Consider the following 22,664-nt stretch of genomic DNA (forward strand, 5'->3'; position numbering starts at 1 on the left):
TTTATTTCCGGTAAACATATACTGGACACTTAATGATGTAATTGAAAAAACGTCTATGTAATATTGAGAAAATGTCTACTAGGCAAAGTGGTGGTCTATTGATATTTAGTATTTCTACTGTTAATTGGATGAAATCAATTTTTAAAACTTTGGAATGTGAATTTTGTTGAATTTAATTAATGCCGCTTTACCTTAGGTCTTTGGGGGACTGTTTGTGGCATTTGTCTAATACTAAGGTTAGAATTTGGCTAGTATCATTGAATATTACAAGGGGGTCTGACAAAAAAGTGACTTTTCACAGATAAATTAGCTTTAATACACGTACGAAGGAAAGTGTTTCTGTTGTGGATTAAAAAATATTTTTTCCGTGAAAAAACAAAAAGAAACCGAATAAAAGTTATGTAAATATTATCTTGCAAGTGCTACATCCTATGGAATGATTTGTGATTGATTTAATGCTTTAAAAATATCCGAGTCAGTCAGTTACTGTTCCGGAAATTAATCATAAAATTAGTATCTTGTACTTCATGGAATAAAATGACGTGAGATAGCTAATGAGATAAATATTTCAACTGATGGAGTATATGCTATATTTTGTGTTAAAGATTACATATGCAAGGTAAGTGCTCGGTAGCGTAATGCTGAACAAAAGCTCGCTGGCATTATAATTCCAAACGAATTCTGGATATCTTCTAACGTAATTCAAGTTATTTTTTGCGTGGATATGTAATAGTAGATTAAACTTGAGTACACCATTATACCCAAGAAATAAAAATAGAGAAATAATGGATGAATGTACTCCCGAGGCACCAAAAATCCTATAAGGTTATGGTGTTATACTGTTCTATTATATAGTGTCGGTAATTTTATACTTAATTTTTTTCGTAAATCCGTCGTAAAAACAAAGAATTTCAAACAAAATTCATCGAAATCGGATAATTTTTCGATTTTCGAGTCAAAAAACGAGGGTATAAAATAAAATAAAAAAAAAGTATAAAATTACCATATTGTCTTATCACCATTTTCCTGGTATTACTGCCTACGATTACTTAAGACGACTTAATAAAAAGAAAATGGAAACAAATGAAGTTTAGTTTTAATACTATTAGTTCTAAAGTATAATGCATTAGAAAATGTTAAAAAAATTCGTTACGTCGTATTACAAGTTTGACAAATGGATGAAGATGGAGTCTCTCATACCATTTAGTACACAATATACTTTACTGATAAACTGCACGTGAAAAAATATCTGCACGATTGGTAACAAAGAAACTGACAGAAAATGGATAAGTTATGGGTCCATTGGTAAATTGCTGCAAATCGGTGGTTTGCCGAGATTGAACAATTTTTATTTCGACGCCCATTGGTTAGTGCTTGAACATCAATGACAATAATTTGTTAACCTTAAGGGTGGAGCAACCTCCGTACACCACTTTTCCACAAATCACAAACAAATTACGTTTTCTGGAGATTAAATATATACTACTATGTTATGTGTATGATCTTAGATTCATTAGACGAAAAAGATTTAATTTAGTTGATGATAATTTTCATTTTATTTCAGGGCGTAATGTGCCTAGGATGTGGACGTCTGTGGACGGCACTACAAGTAATATGGAGTACATTTTACATTGTATGTGGTGCTGCTCAACTGATGGCAGGAATATTTTTCCTGATTTCGGTACCTGAAATTCACATCTATGCAGTCTTGGTCGCAGGAACATGGGTAAGTTACAAATTTTTGATATTAAGGAATTATCGGAACGGCAATTTTAATAAAATCGATTCTATGTGTGGCATATCGTCGGCCTAATTATCAGAACGCGTAACTCCTTTACAGGAGCAAGTAAAAACTATTTGTTTTTACTATGAATGGGAATTATTTGAATGCATTTATGAATCTAGTTGTAATAAATATGAAGGAATTCAATTTTAAAATTTATTTCTAACTTTGCAAATTACATTAAGAAAATGAACGTTCGAACTTCTTTGATGCAATATCCAACCTTATTTGGAGTTACGAAATGCGAGAAGAACTAGGACTTTTTATTCTTTATGTTTAGAACTTTGCTTACAACATACTAGGTAATAATTTTGTAATGGAAGTCAAGAATTTTTCATAAAAACTTCTTATTCAGAGAGAGAGCACACACAACCATCTGTTTTAAACTTCTTTATTATTTTTATCAGTTATCTTAGGAAATATTAAACGAAAAACGAAATACAATAATATTTTATTATTTGTGGAACTTCTTAAAGCAATCTTCCACATAAAGGGCTGGCTTTTCTTTACGTGCTGGACAGAAATAATACGTTTCTCTACGTTTTTTTGCTTGGGTACATATACGACATGGCTTTGTCGGACGTTTTTTTTTTGCTAGGTGGTAGACTCTCTAAATAATGAAGCTCTTGCAATTTCATTTTTTTCGAAACTAGTTGAATCTCTTCTCCAATCAACGCGACGACGAATTCTTCTCTGAACTTGATCAGTTTTATTTTAGAAGTAGTTACTTTTTGAAAAATTTTGTGACCTTTGTATATAAATATCTCTATAATACGTAATGAAACCATCTAATAGTCTTTCTTAGATTTCCATAATACTCAAATTTGAGTCAGTGGTCTTTTCTTATCCATATTGGATTCTTGATAATTATAATAATTCGACAATATCTGAGATACTCCTGACGAATATGGACGCTTATTTATATGAGTCGAATCGTGTTTGTGCGTGTCAGCGTACGAATTAACTCGTAGTTGGCTTCCGCGAAGAGATTTGTGTTAAAGAAGCCAACTATGAGATAATTCATAACACCTTTTTTATGCTTTTTGTGATAACTATTCACTAGAATTTGAGTTTTTAATAATATAATGTAATTAAATCAAATTGTCATTTTAAACGCAATTCTGAACCTTGCCGTAGCAGTCAACGTGTTAAAAGACTTCATTAAAACTAAAAGCATATAAATTGGGTTTCAAAAAAATCGCCATTATTTAGATAATTCCCTATTTAACTAAATCAGTGTTAACCTTTAAAGTAAAAGAGACTGAAGTTTATTGTGAGAAAATACATCTGTGAACACAGTTCATACAAATTATTATTCTCTTTTTATAGTGGCACATGAGGTTGAAGCATGTTTTTTAAAATCACGCAAAAATGCAAAAAAATTTTATTTACACCACATAAAAGAATGATATCAATCAAGTTAAGAAATCATCAAGGTTTAATAGTAATACGAGGTTATTTAACGTAATCAATCATAAAATACGGTCAAAGATACTTTTACTATGAACGTTGATGTAATAATAAATATAAACTTTTTAATAAAAAAAAGGCTATTAATACTGATTTGATTTCATGAAAAAGATTTGCACCATTTTCAATCGATTACCTTAAATAAATACTGTACAGGATGTATCCGAAATAATTTGAGATGTTGTTTTAGGCAAGTAAGATTAAAAATCCTTTTAAACTTATTTGATAACATCAATTAGGACCTATAATTTTATTATTTCAATAAAAGCACTTACATATGAACAAAAAAATATATTATTCAAAATATTTTTCTTTATCTAAATAACAAGTATTTGCGTGAGGTCTAATAGACTACCAACTACGTTCAGAAGAACCGAAAAATTGTAATCAAAACATTTCAGTAATCATTGGAGATTTAAATATCTGGAAATACATTTTTTTCTACTTAGATCCGGCCTATATCGGCGTTTCCTGTGATATGGATTTCTTACTGATTCGTCATCGTTTTTATGAACGTCCTATATATCTTTTCCGTTGGTTATTCTGCCTGTATTATAGTAATTTCCTTCGTCTTTCCTGATCCATCTGACTAAGTTTATTTGACACTTCCTTTGATTTGTGTTTCCCTCTGTAGCTCTTCTTAGGATTTTCTGTGTTACAGATGTTCCATCGTATTGCGCCGTGGTCTTACACATAATTTCTAAACATTAAATGAATGCTCGTTTCTCCAGATACAATGTTCCAGATATTTCTACGGCTTTTTTGACTTCTAGGAACACAGCGCTTGTAATTTTACCCTTGAAATATTTGGTCAATTATTTTGTTATCTAGTACCAGTTTGCATCGTTAGGGTTCTTTAGCTATTGTTTTACATTTACCTTGCTCTGCTCGGGATATCTATACATAGAAGAATTAGGGACAGTAAAATTGCTGACGATCTGGTCAAGCTTATAACCACTCAACCGCTAGCAGGACCTAAATCTACAGTGGGTATCCCTTTGCGGAATAAGTGACACCTTGAACGCCGTTTAAATAATAAATTGTTATGATGAAATTGTTAACACAACCAAAAAACATCAAATATTTTGATCTATTTAAACAGTTCATATAAAATATGAAATCAAGTGATCATTATATTTTTGTCTTTTTATATTATTTTCAAAACAAAACAAGAGCTCTAGGAAACAATGTATTCATAAAAAGTACCTTGAACGTTGTCCTTTTTTTCGAACTTTTAAACGAAATTCCTTGGGATCTTGGTTTTCAGAACTAAAATAGATAGTTTTTTTTGCATAGATGCGTAAAATGAGTGTTTTTTTAATGACACATGAGAGTGTTAATTTTTAGCCGAGACCACAGATCGAGACTAAAAATTCCTTTGAAAGTGCCAGGACAACACGAAATACAAACAAAATTTTTTGTACAAATGTGAATATAAATTCACATTGTCTGAAAGTCATCTGAATGCGGTTTTTTGTCCTAAAAAGTTATCGCTTTTCAACAGCTGTTGTCTTGAAAAGAAATAAGTCCAAAAAACGCCAAGTGGCTGGAAATCTGGCCCCTGTAGCAGAAGTATATATAAAAGATAGTTTGAACAACATAATTGAGGTTTCTAACAAAATATTGAATTGTCGATCTTCTTCCAAAAAAAAACGAATATATAGGATAAAATTTCTGTTTAGTAATTGCTCAAACTTCACTATCAATTATTATCCCAATAAATTTTTGATGATGAATAATCAGTTAATAGTTGACTCTGTTGAAAATAAATCTCTTAGACAGTAATATTTGTTATGTTTATTTTGTAAATTATTTTGACAGTGCAAAAAGTTTAAATTGAAATGCAGAAATATCAAGTTTTTTTGACAGTTGTACAAAAATTTTATTTTTCATATCAATTAATTGATTTGTTAAGCATTTATTTTTTAATAATTCTATACTTATAATTTAACATAATAAGCACCTGTAATTATCGCTACCTTTGACTAGTTTATCTACAAAAATCACGCTTTCAGTGTCCCAAAATTTGGTTGCATCTTAAGTTTTTTCGGTTGTGGCGTACATCGATGTTCTCTATATCTCTATATAATGCATTAAAAGAAACTCTAATCTTTAATTATGTGTTTAATAGTCACACTTTGAGCTTGCAATCAAGCTTAATGGATTTTTCATCATTTTTGTACGTGGTTGCAGTTTTGAATGCTCTATATAAGACATTTAAACTCACGACACCAGTATGTTATGTGGTATTGCAGATTCCCCTAATCTATCCACCAAATTTTTGTGAAATTATTTGTTGGGGTCAACTCTTGTAAACTGGTTCAGATCTACAAGTTTCTACCGTGATAATTTACAATGATTATTTTGACTCATATATTGGTCAGGGGAAGAGCAAAGGGTACATCTACTCATACAATTATTGTTACCTTAGCACCTTCACCATATTTTAAATTAATGTATGATTACATTTGAAACTAAATAATTACGAAATTAACATTTGCGGTCGGAAACATTCAGAAAAATGCCAAAACGTATAAATTTTAATCTACAGGGAACTGAATTGTTTTCGTATTTTCAAACTTCTTCCATTCCTCTAGCAGCTAGAACTACCTCTTGAGTTTCCTAAAATGGCAAGGGGTGAAAAGTATTTTTAATTTGGATTTTTTTTTTGGAAAATATTGGAATTTGGAATTTTTGCATAATAATTGTGGTTTTGAAATTGCCAATTTCGAACATTTTCATTGAAAATTTTATTTTATTTTTATAAATTAAGTAAAATAAGCTCTTACCTATACCGATTTTACTTTCAAGTTTTTCAAAAAATAATAAATTCCGTTAATGGCGATAAAAGGTAAAATATTCATGTTATCTTATTAAAATTCAAATTATAAAAATGTTTAATTGTACACCAGAAAAAGTTGATTTACGAGGGTGGCTCAAATATAATCGAGATAAACGCTCTAACACATTTATTTATCATCCAAAATATTTAAAAAATGTACAGTTTTCCTAGGTGAAACCTCCTCTTTAGTTTCACATTTTTGCTACCTCTCCGAAAGGAAATCGTATAGTCATGTGCGCAAAAACTCCTCTACCTCTTCGTCGGTATTAATTTTTGACCACCGAGGGCTTCTTTCAGTGGTCCAAACATAATCTTAGATGACACCTTTGCTTAGTATTGCGTCAGCAAGCGGCGCACCAATATTTTGCATCGACGATAGACTGACTCTACACTACCAATACTAATGCCGAGTAGATCCGAAATTTTCGATCATTTATCCTCTGATACTCCAAGATGAGTTGTTCTACGCCAATGTTGGATGTTGATTCCTGGCCGACGATCTCGGCGGCCATCTTTAAGCGCTCTGGCCCATTTAAATACAGCAGACCTTCTCAGGCAATTACCACCGAATTGATTCCGTAATAGTTTTTTCGTGTTTTTAATTCCTTTCCATACCAAAAAACGAATGACAATACGTTGCCCAACGGCGTTCGGAATTTGACGTTGACTCATAGTCGTAGCACGCGCTTGAAATGTAAGTTCGCAACGAAAACTACACCACACTGTTAGTTAGGGTCTCAGCTAACACATAAAAAAAGCTGCGACCTTCAAAACATACAGGCGCGCCATCTAAAGCGTTTGTCTCAATCATATTTGAATTGCCCTCGCAATATTAAAATAATGAGTATGATAGTATCGTTGTCAGTATCTTATCCATTTTATTGAAAAAACTTGAAGGATCTAACTCTTTTTTAATCAAAAGCACATGATCGTGAGTTACGTTGAATCGTGAAGTTAACAACGTTAACAACTGGTGACATGTACTTGGACTTTTTAGAAGATCTCTATGATCCATCACCATCCCAAACACTATTCTAAATCTCCATAGAAACCATATTTTTCTAACAGGATGTAATGCTTTCAATCTATGAATTTTGGTTAGCTAGGTCACCCGAATTAGCCCCTAATCAAAATAAACTTAATTTTAGTAATAACTTTCGAATAAACAGTCTATTAAACCAAGTTTTCTTACTGGAATTATTCAAGACGATGGTAGATCCGATTTACATTTCATGCGGAGTTATACGAGTCATTTCATGTCTTATACGTTCCACAAGGTCTTTTAAATTTTTTGATTGGTTAACATAGACATACTTTTTAAATGTCTTTACAGAGAGAAATCGAGGGATAAGATCAGATATCCTAGGTGACCACTTCATAAATCCACGTCTTCCAATCCATCTATCCTCGAACTGGTTATCCAGAAACCTTCTAACATCAATGGTGCACCGTATTGCTGGAATCACGTACTGGGATCCAAAATTCTCCTGTTATAAATGAATAAATCTTTCACTGACGAATCCTACTCAAACATAAATTTTTGGAAGCGTTGTGTGTGTTACCGATGTCAGTAGCGATAATTTTGTCAATTTACTATACCAGTTGAACAAAACGTCTGAAAATAGGACACAATTGAAAAAATTGAAATTTTCATCACAGTGCCTAATGAAGATTTCACAAAATTCCAAACGTCTGTCCAGATCGTTTTCTGAGTTCGTGAACAAGTAAATTGAACTTTGTTTGGGTGCAGTTTTTCATTCTTTGAAAACTTCATCACAAACGACTAAAATTTTGTTTTAAGGCCTTATAACTTTGCAACATCGCTTATTTCTGGTCTTGCAGCATCCCTCAAGCTTCCTGGTTCATTAAATTTCGCAATAATTCTTCTTGGTTTGCTTCTAGAAATTGGAGTTAAATAAAGCACATATTTCTTTATGATTTCGCAGTCTATCGCCGTAACCAACCATAAGTATAATTTTTATCCTTTTTCTTTCGGTTAAAGGAGCCATTATAATAAAAATGATGTGACTGAATGATCAACAGTTAAAAAGAATGATGAAAGCAAATGTTCTTACTAGGAAACTTTTAAATGAAAGTCTTTTAATTATTTATTTTTTTTCACAAATTCCGAATTAAGTTTTTATTAATTTTCGCAGTTGTTTCTTTATATTTTTGCATTTTTTTTTCAAAAATAAACTTGTGTTATGAATTTTGCACATTGCTTTATCATAACTCTGTATATTATATGCATTTCAAGTTTGTTGGTTCGTGACATTACTACAAATAGAACTGACCTGTAAACAACGATTATTTTGTCAATGACCAATATATTTTCGAAATGCGCCTTTAATTTTTAAAACGTAATTGCATCATACATAATTGCAATATTTCTCACAAAAGCGTGGATTGTTAATTAAATAATATAAATTCTTGTACTGCTGATAACATTAGTATTCACGGCAATTTATTACCATCACGTGCTTCTAAATATATCTCTACAGAGTGTTTCATTAAAAACTGTCCATATAGTAATTAACACAAAATACGAGAATTTCATTACATATATTCCATTTTGAATCAGAATTGAAGTAATACGTTATTCAGCGTCAATTTGAATATTCAATTTTGAAGATAATGTATATAATATTGTTTTTAAGATATAACAAAATTTATTACACCCCAATTGTTAACTAATTGATTTGCAGACAATGAATACATAAGTATTTGAAAGCTCGGAATATATTAGTGTTATTACACTTAAGTGTTTAATTTTGCCACATTCCCACTAAGAAAACGCGTATATATAAGCGTTGTCTTATTGGGAACGTGGCAATGAAATACCAAAAAAGACTAACTTATATATTTTATATTTTGCGAGCTTTCGATGTATTCATCGTCTGTTTGTTGGTCTCTTGTTCTTGGGTATGAGTATTTTTTCAATATGCTTTCTATTATTCTGTAAAAAGGTGGGAAGAATGTTCTTCGCCATTTTCGTTTTTGGTTAGGATTTTAAATTTTTAACAGCTAATTGAAAATAAGTTCTTGAGATGGTTTGGAAGTATTCCATATTTGTATGTGAATTGTAACGAAGTCTTTGCCAGCTATATTATGAGCGTTTTCTTATTGGGAAAGTGGCAATGAAACACCAAAGTATTCCAAAACTCTGAAAGTATATTAAAGTTATAGTCGGCTTTGGTATTTCATTGCCACGTTCCCAATAAGAAAACACTCATAATAGAGACTTCTGTATCAAGGCTGCAGAAACTAATACAGCTTAGTTGTTGCAGTTATTTTTAGAAATTAAGGTGAAACTTACTAGCAGTTGAGTTCCATGTAAAATTGTAAATGTGAAAAACATCAATTTTGGTTTTGACTTATTTTGTAAGATTTTATGTGCACTCCATTTATCTATTTCTTTCCAAATTCAACTAATTTGTCTTATCGGACTGGTTGTTTTTGAGTAATTTTCAAATTTGTTTTTTGTTTTTAAGAAAACATTTTTGCCAACATTACTAATACAAACTGTTGCTTTCAGCACGAAAGACGATATTTTTAAAATAATTGTGTGACGTTTGATTTGTTAAAATCATTGCGTAATTGCTAGTTACTCAATTCCTATTTTGCTTTTTCCCTTGCGGGAAATTTTGTATCGTGTGGGAGAGATACAATTTGCCGCCTTTGCTCTCTCCCCCATTACCCAAAAGACGACTTCGCTAAAGTGACTTTTTTCACTTCCAAATAATCTACGAATAGCTTCTAAGATACAATATTTTGTATTCTTATCTGGCCACACTGTAAATATCCAAAGAGGTAATTATTGATCATCACCTCCGGGACTGAATTTTACAATAAGGATTTGTTGAATAGTATTTTTTTATTTATTACTACAATTAGCAAAACTCATATTACTTATAACATTTACAATGACATGAACATAAAAGTAACACGTTTTTTACAATAAATACCAATTTCGTGTGGTTAAACCGTCACGAAAGGATGTTTTCAACGGAGTACTTAAAATATTAAGTCCTCTCTGCTTTTAATTTTAAAACAAATCACCTAGATTCATAATCGGCACAAATGGAAATAATTTGATGATTTGTTTTTTTGCCACATTTTTTTTTGTAGAATGCATTAAGATTTTTATCTAGTAACGATTTCTTCTCACCGCCCACGACACAGATTCTAATATGAAATATCTTGTACATCAAAATCTCAACATACCTAAAATAAATTTCATCCTCTTTGAACTACCTTTAAAAATATTTGTAAAACGATTAGGCAGCCAGAAATGCATTGTCAGCTCAGATACCTGTTTGTAATCGCATTGGTATCATCTACCTGCATAATACTGCTAAGACCATTGGTGTAGGCAAAGGGTTACAATGTTATACAAAATATCTTTGTTTCAAAAATAAAAGTATTGTGTTCTACAGTAGCATATCTGAACATAAATTGAGAGTTAGATATGTATAACTCTGATTATGATAAACTTGCACGTGCGCAAATGAAAATAATTGTTAAATCAAAAGAAACCATAAGTTGAAAAATTAGCTGTTTCAACTTTCTAGTAATCAAGAATGAATATTACTGAATAAATTCCAATAACCTATAATTTGTTTTTTTGGTAGTTCAATATATAATTCAAAATATATCAGTTTACAATTATGCATGAACTTTTGACCATGAGAAAGCTTTTATCGAAGAAATTGCCGCGTTTACTCATAGTTGATCAAAAACAACAAAGTGTTGATGATTTAGAGCAGCGTTTGGCCATATTAACACCTAATAAATCAGATCACTTCACTCCGGAATCAAAATGATCATCATCTGAGTGGACTGCAGCCGATGAAACACGTCCGAATCGCCCAAATGCTACGACTTTAGTATTTTAGGATGCGCATGGAATATTGTTCATCGGCTGTTTCCAAAAGGGAGAGACAATCAATAGCAAATACTACATAGAGTTGTTAGATCGATTCACAAGTCATGGCAACGATATTTAAATTGAACAAATTACACTTAGAATTGCTTCCTCATCCACCGTATAGTCCAGATCTGGCCCCTAGTAACTACTGGCTATTCGCTGATCTCAAAAATATGCTCACCGCTTAGAAATACCCCTCAAATGAAAAAGCAATTGCTGAAACTGAAACCTATTTGGATGCAAAAGATAAATCCTTCTACAAGCACGGCATCGAGAAGTTAGAAAAGCGTTAGAATGATTATATTACTCTTGAAGGAGATTACATTGATGAATAAAATCGATTTTTGTGTTTTTCTTAGTCACACGAAAAATGTTAATTTTTATGTATCTGTTAAAAATTATTAAAGAAACTAATTTTGAAACACAAGATACCTAACATCAAGAACATTTAGAAACATAAACATATAAAAAGTCTAAGAAATAAAAGAAGTTTATGATAGATATTATTAGTAAAAATCAACACTTTGAGTTCAATGAAATAATACAATAAAAATAAAAAAAAAACTTTATTGATAGTTTCTAAAAAATTATTATGTCTTAAACATCCTTACATTATTATTTGAATACGTTCAAATTCAAATCTTTAAAAGGATTGGAAACCTAAATATATAGCTTGAATATCATATAAAAAAAAGAGAATTTGAATTTGAGAGATGCGGTGAATGAAAGGTGAAATATATGTTTTAATTTCATATACATATTAAAGATGTAATTATAATTTTGTGATAGAGCGTTACCATATTTGCTTTCTGTTCTCATATTCAACCAAGTAGCATCTCACATTTTATGACTTATCTCTGAAATTTTGAACATGTAGAGAAACGAAAAATAAGACAGGAAACGTTAAAGAATGATTACTACGTAGGAAGCGATAATAGAACGAGAACATTGAATAGAAAATCGAAGTATAATAAAAACAATCTCTATTAGGTTGCAAAAGTTTATGGTGCTTTTGAAAAAAAAAAGTATTTATATTCTCGTGATTTGATTTATTAGATTTCCATAGCTTTACTTAACCGTATTCTATTTATTTTATATTACTCAACATATTTTTGTAGAATACGGAATATCGAGTTAATTAAGAAAATACTTCTTATGAAACAACATTTGAATAATTCATTAGTTAAATATTGATTCAAAGAAGAATAAATATACATATTTATGGAAGCTGGAAGCTAATTTTGTATATTCGAACGTTTTGTTAGCAGAAATTTTACAAAAAATTTATGTACTTTGAAATTAATACAATTATAATTTTTTTATTAATTCTGAAACTGAAACTTCAATTTATAATAATTATTTTTTGTTTCAGAACATTATTATTGGAATTTGTGGAGGAATTATAGCGTGTATAGGCGTTCTATCACCAAGAAGGCAGGAAATTTTGCTCTATTTAGCCATTTCGATTCTTACAATCACTATTGTGAATATAATTGTGACTGAGTACTGGTTTTACACTACTGATATGTCGAAGATACTTAGAAAATATAGTAATTATCTGCTCATAGAATACGGTAAGATTATTTTCTTCATTACAAAACAAAATAGCAAACTCAATTTTCGTAGGTATCTATAAATAAGGAAAATAAAATAGTTGAATACATTTAGAAAAATGTAAACCCATGATACTTTTTCTGGTTAAATTCTCTACTTTTTACACACGCTACTTAAGTAATGTATTTATTCTAATATTTCATAAATAAAAAAGAAAAAGGATCTAGAAATATTGTTCCTACTCTTTGAAAAGGAAGAAAAAATATATGGACTGCTCATAAATGAACAAAGGACCAATAATATGGAGATGGGAAGGGATCTGAATAGCTGCAACCAATTGAAAGTGACGAAAGAGCAAAATAAGAAGTATAGATTTGATAAAGTCTAGGTGTTCGAATACATGGAAGTGTCAGTGACAAACGAAGGAGGTGAACCAGGGAAATTGACAAAAGACTAGGAGGACTATTAAGATCCAGAGATATTTCAAGAGCCGCATTTACAAAACAGTTATACAACCAACGGTTCTGTATGGCAGTTGGATCATGAACAAAAAAAAAGAAAACACATGGGAGAGAAAGGTACTAAGGAGGATTTTCGAAGGAGTGCGGGAGTACAACGAGTGGAGAAGAAGAACCAACGCAGAGATCAAAGGAGTGTCTTGTCGGCTGAGATGAGTTATGTGGTGAGAGCAAAAGGACACTGTTGGATGGGGCATATAGACAGAACGGACGAGAAAAGAGGGCGTGCATACAAGGAAAAAATGGATAGAAGCATGTAGAGAAGATTTAGAAAGAATAGGAATAGAGAACTGACGTGAAGCAACCATGAACAAAAATAGGTGGAGGAAAGCAGTAGAGCGACTTTATATATATAGAGAATCATACTATATCGTTCTATTGGGAGGAAAAATCACACATTTATGATAATTCTGTAGGTTATTTACTTCGTTTTTCCTTATTACTTCTCTTTCACGAAGTATAAAACATGAAATTTTTTTTCAAATGCGTATAAATTGTATAAAATATGTTAATTAAACATGTATTTTCGAAAATAAATACACTTTTGAAAGCATTCAGAACGTGCTCGAAAAAGGATATTTTTACATTAAATTACTAATTAAATCTCCATACTATCATTAAATATTTTTTTTTATTTTATAAATAATGAAAAACAACAATTTTGTTATCAAAATCTGTTTTTTTCAATATAATTTTGGAGTATCAGGGTAAATAATATTAAAATTAAATAAAAAATCGTTTTTTTATTGAATTACAAGATTCATATTGAATTTGAGGTCATAAAATATTCATTTGAAACGAAGTATTGAACGCCATCTGTTCAATAAAGCGAATTTTGAACTAACGTTTTATTATAACTTAAAGTATCGATATCTCGAAAACGAAGCGAGATATCAAAAAATTTCATTCTTCATTTTCGATTTATTTTGGCCTAATTAAGCCAAATCCGTTAAATCGCTGCGTCACGGAAATTTTGAACATACGGTATTCATAAATATATTCCCCACGCGCAATTACAAAATATATGATAATTCACCATTGTGATTAGTAATGATTTAATATACATAAATACAATTGTGTCTTTTTGCGTACTTCTTCCCACTCAATCACACGACACTGATTTGTTCGTTGTACGGAGATGGACCAAACCTTTTCAAAACCGGCTATTGAATAGGTACATTTAAAAATATTTATAAAGGTCACACAAAGGCAAAAGCTCCGACGGACCCTCGGGCCAACTTATCAACTCAAGTAAAACGTCGTGATTCACTAGTTTATTGCATACCCGACACAGAGATATCCTCGTCTCTTTCAAATTTAATAATAATTATGACTGAATAAATTCGTTACTTGTTTATCTATACTTTCAGCTTGTTTCGTGTCGAGAGTGGCAGCCGCAGTGGTGTTTGTGGTTTCATTTATCGATTGTCAATTCGCTTTTTGTTCAATGCAATTCGTTTCAAAACCCAGGAATAAAAAGTTTAGAGGATCACACGAACAACTTTCCGATATCGAGTACATCATACCTAGGGTAAGTACTTTTCATTCATTATTCATAATATGTACGCACGTGTCTAACTTTCACTTTTTGCCATTAAATATCGACATGTCCTTTATATCGTTCGAGGTACTTATAGTTACTACAGCGAAGAATAACTTAACTGAAAATTATTATTAGCGCATTTTCACAAAATAATCATATAACTTACCTAGAGTTAATTATTTCCGATATTTTTTTCGTAAAAAATTCGCAACTCATAAGTTTTCCCAGACTAATTCAAACTCTTGGGAGACACGGTTCGAAAATTGTTGACGTATTTATGAGCATTTATTTTGATTTGATGTTTCGTGACCCAAGAAATTAAGGTGACATAACCTTTTCTTTTGACGCTTTCTTGACAATTTTTAAAACGTACTAAAGTTTTATCTGTAAGAAGAAAATATTACTTTTTGGGAAAGATAGTTTGGGTGAAATAAAAGTTGAGGTATATAACTTGATATAAAATAATTTTAGACATAAAAAATAATTTATGCCTCTGATATTATGACATCCGCACGTGACAGCTGACAGTTAGGTCACGCAAAAACTCAGGTTGTTTTTATAGCAACCTATCAAAGTTAAGGCATTTGATTGGCTTAAAATTTTCATGTAAAAAAGTTGGTATTAATAATAGTATAATTTTTATTTCTATATTTTGAAGTTGCATACTAGATATTTTACTACTTTTTGGGGAAAAATTTGAATACCAAATAGCGAAAATAGTGTTGATATCAACCCAAAAATTATTTTGGATGTGATATTTCGTGTTTCGTATTCGAAAAATATGGTTATCACAAACATACGCTTTATTTGAAAATTTAACAAAAATTGAAACCTGCACTAATTGTACTTTACACCGATTTTGTGAATTAGACCATAACAATCGAATTTAGAGCATAATATAGGTATTTAAGGGAATATTTCGTATCAAAACATCTGAATCGTATCTCTATGTTCACGATAATGCTTTTAGTCGCCGGATACAACAGGATAAAACTAAGTTCATATATTATAGAGGTTAACCTTGTCTAAAATAGTTATTGTATTAATTACAAAGTTTTGGTAGCAGTACAAAATCAGACAATGAATATCCATGATAAACTGCTGTATATTTTGCTTGTTAGTTATTTTTATATTTCAATCAACTTCAACCAAGATACTAGTAAATTAATATCAGTTAACAGCTTAACTTGTTATTTAAATGGCTACCTAATAATGCGATTTATTTAGTTCAACAGACTGAAAATATTTTAGTAAACAGAATAAATACTAATTATAATACGTAGAGAACTTTTTCCTCAAACAAATTTTACCATTACAGATATCAGTATTCATGTCAAATTGTTATGGCGTGAAAACTTCATAATCAATAATATTTAACAACAAAACAAACATTTCCATTGTTTGCAATGTGCAATACAAATGGAATTGACATACTCATATTTTCACGAGCGACTCAAAACTAAAAACGTACTTTTCCAAAACATTTAATTTTTACCAACGCGTTAATATTGAGTTTTGATCCAAGTTGAAAAATTCCTAAGAATGCCATGGAGTAGTAAAATGTGTCTAATATGATGATGTAATAGCTTAAAGAATATTAACAACAGGAATGACCAATTGAAAATTGATCATAAGTGAGTAAGAACGACGAACAGTCGGTGCATTGTTTTTTTTTTCAATTGTGAGGGATAATCCGATCGGTGTTTGTTCTAAATAGAACGACTGTAAACTCCGATTTCCACTAGAGGGTTCTAGAAAGTTTGCGAAACGATATGTGAAGAAAGATGAAAATACTCCTTTCTTTTTTTTGGCACGCTAAAAGACTTCCTGTTTTTTCACACCTACCTTACTTCCCAGAGTTAGTACCATGCAGCTTCTGGCTCTTTCCGAGAATTAAAAATATTCTAAAATGGAAAGGAACGTATACTGATAACCAAAGGCAGTACTTTGAAGGTGATTAATTCAAATTTTCACAGGATTAAGACTGATAATAGAGTTTGCCACTTCACAGGATTATCAGCTCCACTGCTAATCCATATTCATATTAATACACATGTTTGTTTTTTATGGAAAAAATTTATAATGAATTAGAGACTTACCTCATTTTTCTTAAACGTTATAATGTTTCTAAAATAATACCTTTTATTTATGTATTGAAAATTTTCATAAAGACGTCTCTCAACTGTTACAAATAAAACCCAAAGACAAGCCACGTTGTTCACTTTACGGATACGTTTTATTGATAAACAAGAAACTCAAGATCTCACTACACTAAAATTCTGCTTAGACAAGTCGATAAGGAATATTATTAGTTTAGCGTTTAACTTTAGATATTACAGCTCTTCATTGGACAACTCAAGTTTCATCTTCTGTGAAATATCTAAATCAATTACTATAAAATTTATGAAACTTTTTCTCTGTTTCCCTTATTCTTTTCCAGGTAAACAATAATTAATATTACAAAACAGTTTTGTTTATATGAGTATTAAAACTTATTTCCCAAATTTATGTAAAATTTCGACAAATGAAATTAGACGCATACGAGTGTTGTTAACCTCTAAAAAAAGGAGTCACATATAATACTTATAATGGTTAGCTTAGGAGGGATCGCCCCCATCGCCCTCCATGGATCTGCCCCTGATAGCTTTAACTCTCTGGGTAGAAACACAAAATAGAATATAAGAATTTTGTTTATTGTGCAATTTTCAATTTTCACTTTCTGTTTAAGTTTGATTCTTATATCGAACAGTAGATTATAATTCGTAGCAAAAATTTCCATTCACTGTACTATTTTTTAGCCTGCTGAATTAACGATTCAAAATAAGAAAACAAAGTAATTTTTTTCGTATTATAACATGAAATAAAATAATAAAAGTTTTCTCGAAGTACGTGGAAAATGCAATGACCTGCAAAAACCGACCACCCAAAAATTAACCACAATTTTACACCAATTCACCGTGAACCGATCATCTAATTTAGATTTTTTTCAACTATAGATCAATTCGATGACGATGACGCTTTTTTCAATTTTTTCCATTACCATGTGCCATTTAACAGAAAACTAATAAAAATCGGTGTATAAGTGTAGCTAAATTACATAATTGTAGATACATTTAATGATTTAATCGATATCAATCTATTATCCTGGATTCTAATTTTATGGAGAAGATATCTAGTTAATGCGTGACCGCATGTTGCGTTCATAATAAACGAACATCGGGATGAAGTTGTTTAACTGGAACAAGATTTTCATAATAGAACAGCAAGAGATATGTTCCCACATGCTATTCTACGTGACACGATTTACCGAACTTGGGGTTCTATGTGATATTGTTTAATCAAGTGTATCAAAAGGCCATTTGTTGATAAATAAGTTTCATACAACAATACAAAAATTTATACGAAAACAAATATTTGCGACATTTTAGACAGAACAGGAGGTATCGAAACAATTAGTACGTAACATATATAGTCCAGTCAATCAGGAATCTATCCAAAGATTTTTGATCCCGGCAACCAATTGATATCAACGTGTACAACTAAGTCAAAATCATTATCAGAATCGATTTTAAAAATATGTTTACACCTGGTATTGTCTATGGGGTTGAATCCACCCCTTCTAGAGGGGGTTTAATCTTAAAAATTAGTGCAGAAATGGAAAATTTTATCCCACAACTGTAGAAATATTAACTATTTACGATCTCAAAACTAGCAAAATATCAAATATTATAAAAAAAATATATTTAACATTTTTTGAAAGAAAAAATTCCAATGAATTTGATTTTTTATCATTTGGACAAAAATTAACAAAGTTCTAATAAAAATTAAATTTTTATGAAATTTTTCAAAAAAAATGATACAAAAAGTAGTGAATTTTCAATGAATATAAAGATTGAAGATAATCACTTCGTAATATACTTGATACTCTCTATATGTTAAATAAGTTTAAACAAGTTGTGATGAATATTCAAAAATAAATAAAGTAGGAAGAGTTAAAATGTATTTTCTGAAATAGAATTAGCGTTGTTTCGATTGAACCAAACATATAACGAATTTTGTTTTTTTTTTTCATTTAAATATAAGATCAAAGTAACGTAGGACAGTATTTTTGAAATTTGTTAGTTTTAACTATTCCGTTTTCTTTTATACTTATTTATCGGTTTTGTTATAGTCTTTCATTCAAAAATCTTGTAAAATTCATCGGCGGTTGAAAATTTGGTATTGCAAATTAATCTCGAAATTCATTTCTCTTTGTCCTTGGCTTTTCAGGCAGAGGATTGTATCCCCATCATCTATTTTTCCTACGAGAAAAGTATTTTCACTTCTCAAGAGTTTTGTCTGAATTTCGTCCTCTACCTAGTCAAACGATGGTCGTGTTTGCATCTTTTTTCTTTTTCTTGAATTACCTCCCTCCATTCAATTCTACATTATCATTATGTTCATACCAATTGAACTTTGTCTTACTTCGTTTCCCCTTCATATTGTTTCATATCAAATTTACTTTAGTACATTTTCTGAACCATTAAATTCCCTATTGCGTATGTTATTGTAGGTCGAAATTAACCTGCAAGACGAAAAACTGTTTCTGTTTGTGCGTTTACATTCATTTATTTGGCGATAGCTCTGCTATAACTCAAAAAACATCCTACGACTCATCATTCGATGAGTGTTTCAGTCAGCTTATAAAACGATCGAAGTAAAATATATTAAATCATCCACAATATGTTTCAGTCCCAATTATTAAGATCAAAGGCTCCAATAATTAAGACCAAACTATTCTTTTAAAAACCCAACCAACGAATGGAGATTAAATTGTGTGCCTACTAGCTCAGTTGTGTCTTATCAATTAAATCACATGATATCGCAAAGACAGTTGCTATTTTGGGAAGAGGGTATATTTAAAATTAACACTTTGAAAATTATTCTATAAGAAAGAAAATTATACGTATTATAATCGGCGATCTGTGAGAACCCAATTCATTCAAATGATTTTTCGCAACAAATTCATCTATATAGAAAAAAAAACCGGTTTATTTATAAAAAACGATCCACAAATATGCGCATCCTAACATATTACCTCAGATATACTAATAACCTTGAAACCCGTCCCATTATAATATAATAATAATAATAATAATAATAAGTAAAATAATTGGGTTTCGTATTACATATTAACGTTAAGGATGTTAATACTTTCAATTCATTTTGAGTCTTGAATTTGATTTCGTTTAAAAGTAAAAACTAATACCAATAACAAGAAATGTTAAGAAATTTTTAAAAATTTTGCATTACTTAGTTCATTTACATTATAAAATAATACAATGATGAGAATAAATTTTTTAAGGAAAAATGAATAAACGATAGATAGATGTAGGTATTTTCATTTGAACATATATTAGAATATGAAGAGAACAATCCTCAAAATATATAAAAGAATACAAAAAATACGATAAATATAACAATTAAATATTTTATTTATTTTTCCGAAATTTGCTGTACTCGCAATATCTAAAGTTAAAAAATTCCTATATTAGAATTCCTACTTTTTGATTGCATTTCCATATTTTTAAACTTAAACATAATTGTACTACATAAATAAATAAAAATGTTTAGGAGACAAAACTTAACTTATTTAAATTAAATTATTTAAATAAATGCAGTCTGAAAATCTGGGTGAAGTGAATAGAACCTAGATGCGTCAAAAAACTTCATCAGTCCCATGTGATAAACCAAGAAACGTAAAAAATCAGCAACAAGAATCTACGAGAAAAAGCAAATCGAGGACAACTCAATCTGAAAATGAAAACAAGTCAGGTACTTACTAGACAACAAAAAAAGAACGAAAGGAAAGTCAAAACGACTTTTAGATAGAACAAATTTGAATGATAGAATAATCAGAATGGAATACGGTACCAAAAAACTATAACAAAAAGGCAAGTCACCTAAAAATTCTAGAATGGAGTGCAAATGATCTATAAAAGCATCAACAAGAGCTGCAAACCATACTAGAGATATAAAAAATTAATATATGTATCGTTTCATTTCACAGAAGAGTCATACAGTCATATCACACTATCTCCTTTGGACAATAAGTCCAAAGGAGATAGTGCCGTCATAATAAGAGACAGCATAACCTTTTATCGGAAGAGACAAGAAAAATTCAGTCTACGTCAGTGAACATTAAAACGAATAATTACAATTGTCACTGTGATCTATAATCCACCCAGGTATGCTATGAAAAACACTGAAGTTTCGTGAAACACAATGATGTGGATTGTCGTTTATTATAACAGAAGGGAAAAAACCTTCAATGCAACTAAGTAACAGGTAACAAGTAACTAAGTAACAACAAGTAACTAAGTAACAAGTAACCAACATGCTGGCCTGCCGATCCAGATAATGTTCTCGACTGGATCGACTTCTCCATGTTAAGGAATTTATCATGTGACTCATGCACAAGCAAAACCCTTCATGCTCAATTAACAAACAAACTAATTGGTAGAATTCCAAGAATAAATAATTTATCACTAAGACTTAAAAACCAAAATGAGTTTTAGCAAATAATATCAAAAAGAAACAAATTGATCTGTAGAACATTTAGCAAACTATTTTACAGCTAACGAACAACTTGAACAGATAATACAAAATCAAGACAGCTTGGAAACACTCTATACTATTCCAAAGGAAACATCCACGAAGAGAATAACAACTAAAGGAAGTTTCTAGTTTTGACCTCATCACAAAAGAACATTTATCATATAAAGTTATAATTGAAATAATGTATATTATAAATGCAGATTTCCGACTTGAGCATGCACTACTACCATCTTCAGGGAAAGTAACTCCATCCTAGACCAAATACACCGGATGACCAATGTCATAGAAAACTAGTACTAGAGGTCCTGCTCCTGTGTCTTCTTAGATGGGGCTTAGATATTTGACAAAGTTTGGCACAAATTTGCTTAATCAATATTCAAAACTGTTACAGTCGTAGATAAGAGGACAAAAACTCAGACTTGGAGGATATCTACGCAGTTGCACCACAAGGTAGTGTAATTGGACCGTTTCTTATCTCTTGTACACTAATTATATCCACTAATTATGAAACGAACACACTCCTGTGTCTGAACGACAGCTACTAATAAGCGGCAATCAATTTACATACATCAATTGAAAAAATTAATTATTACACCAAAAGATAAAAATAAAATATAAAATAAAAAGCAATATGTTCCAAACAAAATAGACGACGAACAGATACCACATGATAATTCCGCAAAATATCTGGGGCTAAGACTAGATGCGAAGTTACTCTGGAAACTTTATATAAAAATGTGGGATGTGCCAAGGAAAGCCAAACCCAAATAATCCAGATAACACAAAATTAATTGCTAAGGAACATTACTGATGTACTTCAGTACTCTCGAATTAGCAACTTCCATTTAGGATCTGCAAATAGATAGAAGATTTTTTAAGGTTTTATTTAACAAATTACACGCTTTGCTATTGGCATTTGTCAAAAAATATATCTAGAAAAACATTTTTTATCGTGCTTAAGCAACAGCATCAGATTTAACTATTTCTATGTTCAACTAGATTGTAAATTGGCTTCCTACATGTATAAACTAAATATTGAACATCGATTTGCTACAAAAAATGAAGGAAATGAAATAAAAATTGATAGGATGGAGATAAAAATACACAGAAGTTACTTTAACCTGATTGTTCATAAAACTAGTTTCACGTCAACTATTTGCGGCTATGAATCCGCTTCCATACATGCTTGATCTGAATATCTAATTCATTCTAATATGGATGGTATTTGCTGTCAAACAAAGAATACGGGTTTTGACTTTGGGTCTAATAAAAGCTATGAATAAAAGAGTCAGAAAACCCCAATGAATATTAAATTGAAATTCTGACGATATTGAGTGGGTTGTACCACAAAGATGACCTTGATACTTATAAACCAAAGAAATCTACCAAATTTAAATGTATTAAAAATATTGATTCTTAGATACCATGAC

General features: G+C 30.6%; 1 protein-coding gene across 1 annotated transcript in view; it reads left to right on the plus strand.

Moving 5' to 3' along the window:
* LOC130891304 (uncharacterized) overlaps nt 1–22,664 on the plus strand; it is a 169,731-nt gene that overhangs the window by 134,632 nt on the left and 12,435 nt on the right. The window contains exons 3-5 of the mRNA XM_057795942.1: nt 1,565–1,726; nt 12,395–12,596; nt 14,465–14,625. Of these exons, the coding sequence (XP_057651925.1) occupies nt 1,571–1,726; nt 12,395–12,596; nt 14,465–14,625 (519 nt within the window). The 5' untranslated portion in view covers nt 1,565–1,570. The remainder of the gene's footprint in view (nt 1–1,564; nt 1,727–12,394; nt 12,597–14,464; nt 14,626–22,664) is intronic.

The sequence above is a fragment of the Diorhabda carinulata genome, chromosome 3 (assembly GCF_026250575.1).
Source record: "Diorhabda carinulata isolate Delta chromosome 3, icDioCari1.1, whole genome shotgun sequence".
NCBI classification, from domain to species: domain Eukaryota; kingdom Metazoa; phylum Arthropoda; class Insecta; order Coleoptera; family Chrysomelidae; genus Diorhabda; species Diorhabda carinulata.